Raw genomic sequence first — 4,611 nt, 5'->3', positions numbered from 1 at the left:
GAGAGAAGAGAGAGGGAGGCACCGGTTTAGAATGAGAGAGGAGTTAGGGTTCGAAGGGGTATCCAACAGGTATATATAGTCCCTGGCAATCTGTCGGAAGTTCCGATGGAGAGTTGGAAGTTTCGATGAAAATAAATCCAATCTCCTGAGCACCCTCTGCCGGAAGTTTGTTGAAACTCCCGGTGGTCATCGGAAGTTCTTACGTTATGTCGGAAGTTCCGGTAGCTTAATTTCCATTCTCGTGAGAACCTTCTATGGCATTTTGCTCATACTTCCGGTAGTTGTCGGAAGTTCCAGTGATGTGTTGGAAGTTTTGATAGGTACTTGATAGCTCCAAAAAGATTGATTTGAGATAGATAAAGATTGAGATTTTGAGATTTATGGCTTATGGACATATACGACAACTTGACACTTAGTGATCAGTTAACAAGCAACATTACATAACAATGATCACTTGAGTCAAGTTTTGATCCAAAGATCAAAATCAAAGTTTTGAAAGAAACTCAACATAAAGAAATCCATTTTTCCTATCTAGTCAACAATCAAGTATGTGCAATAAGTCAAGCCAAGTGACGAGAATCCAAGATATTTAGCTCATTCCTCAAAGCACAAAACCTTTAATCATCAAGAGGCTTAGTGAAGATATCGACAAGTTGCCTTTTGGTGCTCACATGACGTAAAGCAATATCTCCCTCAGCCTCATGATCCCTTAAGAAGTGATGTCTAATATCTATGTGCTTTGTTCGGGAGTGTTACACCGGATTGTTAGCTAGCTTGATGGCACTCTCATTGTCACACAAGAGTGGGATCTTCCTAAACTCACAACCGTAGTCACTCAACGTTTGCTTCATCCACAAGAGTTGGGCACAACAAGCACCGACTGCCACATATTTGGCTTTGGCGGTGGATAAAGCAACAGAATTTTGCTTCTTAGAGCTCCAAGACACCAACGATCTACCAAGGAATTGGCAAGTCCCCATTGTACTCTTTCGGTCTATTTTGCAACCGATAGAATCCGAATAGGAATAGCCAAGTAGATTGAAAGTGGAGCCCATGGGATACCACAAGCCAAGGTTAGGAGTGTATACTAAATATCTCAAAATTCTCTTAACAACCATCAAATGACATTCCTTAGGATTGGCTTCAAATCTTGCACACATGCACACACTAAGCATAATATCTGGCCTAGATGCACAAAGATAAAGTAGAGAGCCAATCATGGAGCGATATATGTTTTGATCAACCGACTTTCCTTCTTCATTGAGATCGAGATGTCCATTCAATGCCATTGGTGTTTTAATGGGCTTAGCATCGGCCATGTCAAACTTCTTGAGCATATCCTTTATGTACTTGGTTTGGCATATGAAAATCCCTTCCTTCATTTGCTTGACTTGAAATCCAAGAAAAGAACTTCAATTCACCCATCATGAATATTTCAAACCTTTTGGTCATGATCCTACTAAATTCCTCACAAAACTTTTGATTAGTAGAACCAAATATAATGTCATCAACATATATTTGGCAAACAAAGATATCCTTATCAACTTATGAGTACAAAGAGTAGAATCAGTTTTGCCCATTACAAAGCTATTCTTGAGAAGAAAATGCTTAAGGCATTCATACCATGCTCTAGGAGCTCGCTGGAGCCCATATAGCGCCTTATGGAGCTTTTACACATGGTTGGGAAATTTAGGATCTTCAAAGCCCGGCGGTTTGTTCCACATACACCAACTCGGATAGGGGGCCATTCAACAATAACAAGACCATATTTGTTACCGCCAATGCAAACGTAAGCAGTGGATCCAAATAAATCAATGTGTAGAAGCTTCAATGGTCTTGAAGTAGTCATGATATTCTTGGCGAGGTGTGAAGCATCAACTTGCTTCCCGGCTTGACATGCACTACATAACCTATCTTTCTCAAAGACAACATTTGTTAGTCCTAGGATGTGATCGTTCTTTTGAAGTTTGGCCAAGTTCCTCATGCCAACATGGGCTAATCGGTAATGCCAAAGCAACCCTAAGTTAGTTTTTGCCACTAAACAAGTCTCATGCTCAACTTTATCCATTGTGAAATCAACTAGATAGAGCTTGCCTTTCAAGCGACCATAAAAGAAATAGAGAAATCCTCTCTTTTAAAGATGGTCACACCCTGATTATTAAAGAGACAATTATAGTCCTTCTCACAAAGTTGTGAGATGAACAACAAATTGTATCCCAAAGATTCAACCAAATAAACATTAGAGAGAGAATTGTCATTTGAGATAGCAATGTTACCCATTCTAATTACATCCCCTTTGCTATTATCTCAATAGACAATACTTTCTTTAGCTGTGTCATAATGATCTAGGGATGAAAACATATCCTTCTCCCCGGTCATATGATCTGAACATCCACTATCAAGCAACCATATGGTGCCACTGGAGGAGTAGGCCTACAAAACAAGTTAAGCTTGAAATTTAGGTACCCAAAAAGGTTTGGGTCCTTGTAGGTTAGAGGGATACATCTTTGGAACCCATACACTTCTAAAGATAGCCTTCTTTGTGTAGGCCCCAACATACTTGACCACTATTTTACCATTGTGGTCCATTGTAATCATGTAGTCGGTGGTATAGCTTGGTGAGGGCTCATGTGCAACCACCTTGTCTTTTGACTGTGTCATGAATTTTTCCACAACGTTTACCTTGGTAGTTGCTTCAACCATTGGCTTGACTTGAGTTGGATTGATCTTTGTCACACCATGTACCATGTCCATCAATGTCGGTGTTTAGATCCGGCAACCTATTGAGGGGGGTGCCCGAGGTAGTGCTTAGTGCGTGGGGCTCGCCAAGATCAGGAACTCGAAGGTGAACTCGAACACATGATTTGAACAAGTTCGGGCCACTAGATTGTGTAATACCCTACGTCCTGTGTGTTGGTTGTATTGAATTGCTTTAAAGGTGGTGCTTGTCTCGCCTTATATTGCCCAGGGGCAGGGTTACAGGTCGGTTGTTTACAAGAACACTATTTGGATTCGACTAGATGAGTTCTACTCTAATTGCTATGAGTAGTTTCCTAATCCTCGACTAGTTCCTATCCTGCCATGTAGACTACACCGTCCTGCATCGTAGTCTCCATGTCTGACATGTCTCGGTGTCCAGCCCTGTATCTAGGACTGACCAAACCTTCTGGTGGGCCCATAGATGTATGTACAACAAGCCCCCCGAGTACTTTTTATTCAAATGTAGCAGTTCCGAGTACTTTTGTAGGCTTCTTCGACTAGTTCTGGTGCTCTTCGAGTATTCCATCGAATTGAGTCTTCAAACATACTCGAGCACTGCCATGCGGCTAGAATGTGCTCAAGCCTCATTTAACTTGGTCTTTAATCTTCAATCTTGAATTTTATATGAAAGTGCGATGAAAGTCGCACCCCATATGGAGTAGCCCCCGAGCCTTAGGTTGAATCGAAGAATTAGGCTAAGGGTCAATCTACAATTTGCACCTCTTTTTACTTAAAAACCAAAGAAAAAACTTTTTAGCTGATGGGCAGGTGGCACAAAGCCCCTGAGTTGTTACACAACTAGTTTGGTCGGTATAAGGGTCAACCTCTGCTCAACGTGCTCATTCGCCAACAGTAACCTTATCTCTTCCGAAAATAATGGAAACTGTCAACCAGGTGCAAAATCTTCGAGCCATTAAACCAGAATATTCCCTTTAATCCCATTGTTATTACCGCATTGTGGTTATAAATAATGGAGGAAACATCCCTTCCATTTTACTTGTGCCACCTACTCTTTCAACTTCCGCATTATAGCCCTAGCGCCGCCGCTACCCGATCCTTGAGCTCTAGCGCCACCATCCCCCACCACTTAGCCCCCGAGTGTATGTGAAAGAAGGCACTCGTGGGAACAAGGATGGGGAAGAAGGCAACCGCATCCAAGGTAGTGAAAGGTGGGAAGAAGAAGGCAGACAAGAAGAAGGACATCCAACTGCCGGCTCCCAAGTATGAAAAGACTGACCAGACCGCCCCGCCATTCCCTGCTTGTGCTTGGAAGCGCTCATGGCCGAGGGAAGAGGATATCAAGGCACTGGTGGTAGCCAACCTCCTCCAGGAGAAAGATGTCATCAACTGGAGGTGTGCATTCAGCAACCCATGGCCGCTGGAGACATACGCTGATGAGACAGTAATCTTCTCCCATTTCATTGAGCGCGGACTTGCTTTGCCTACATCTGACTTCTTTCAAGGCCTCCTAGACTACTGCAAGATCGAACTTGTGCACCTCAATCCCAACAGTATTTTGCATGGCGTGATTTTTGTTCATCTCTGCGAAGCATTCCTTGGGATCCAGCCACATTTTCAGCTTTTCTGCAAGTTTTTCTGAGTCAAGCCTCAGCCCAAGAAAGAGCATACGGAAGTAGTCAGAGGGGCTGGGATCTAGATGAGGGAGAAGATGAAGTACTTGGACTACGAATTGATTGACTCGCATTCCGGGTGGAAGGAGAAGTGGTGCTACATTGGTAACCATGAGCCCAAGCTCCCTAAGTTAACAGGCCACCACCCAACTTGGAATAACAGATGGTTGGATGAGCCTTCACACGAGGACTATTTGTAGCTACTCAAGCTCCTGGATAG

The 4,611-nt window shown here is 43.0% G+C and overlaps 1 protein-coding gene across 1 annotated transcript; it reads right to left on the bottom strand.

Moving 5' to 3' along the window:
* Nucleotides 1–752: 752 nt before the first annotated feature.
* LOC140222193 (secreted RxLR effector protein 161-like) lies at nt 753–1,319 on the bottom strand. The gene has a single exon (XM_072292392.1). It carries the CDS (start codon nt 1,317–1,319, stop codon nt 753–755), a length of 567 nt encoding a protein of 188 aa, XP_072148493.1.
* Between the last annotated feature and the right edge of the window lie 3,292 nt (nt 1,320–4,611).

Source organism: Setaria viridis, chromosome 3 (genome assembly GCF_005286985.2).
Source record: "Setaria viridis chromosome 3, Setaria_viridis_v4.0, whole genome shotgun sequence".
Lineage (NCBI taxonomy): Eukaryota > Viridiplantae > Streptophyta > Magnoliopsida > Poales > Poaceae > Setaria > Setaria viridis.
This window is presented reverse-complemented; position numbering and strand designations above follow the sequence as displayed.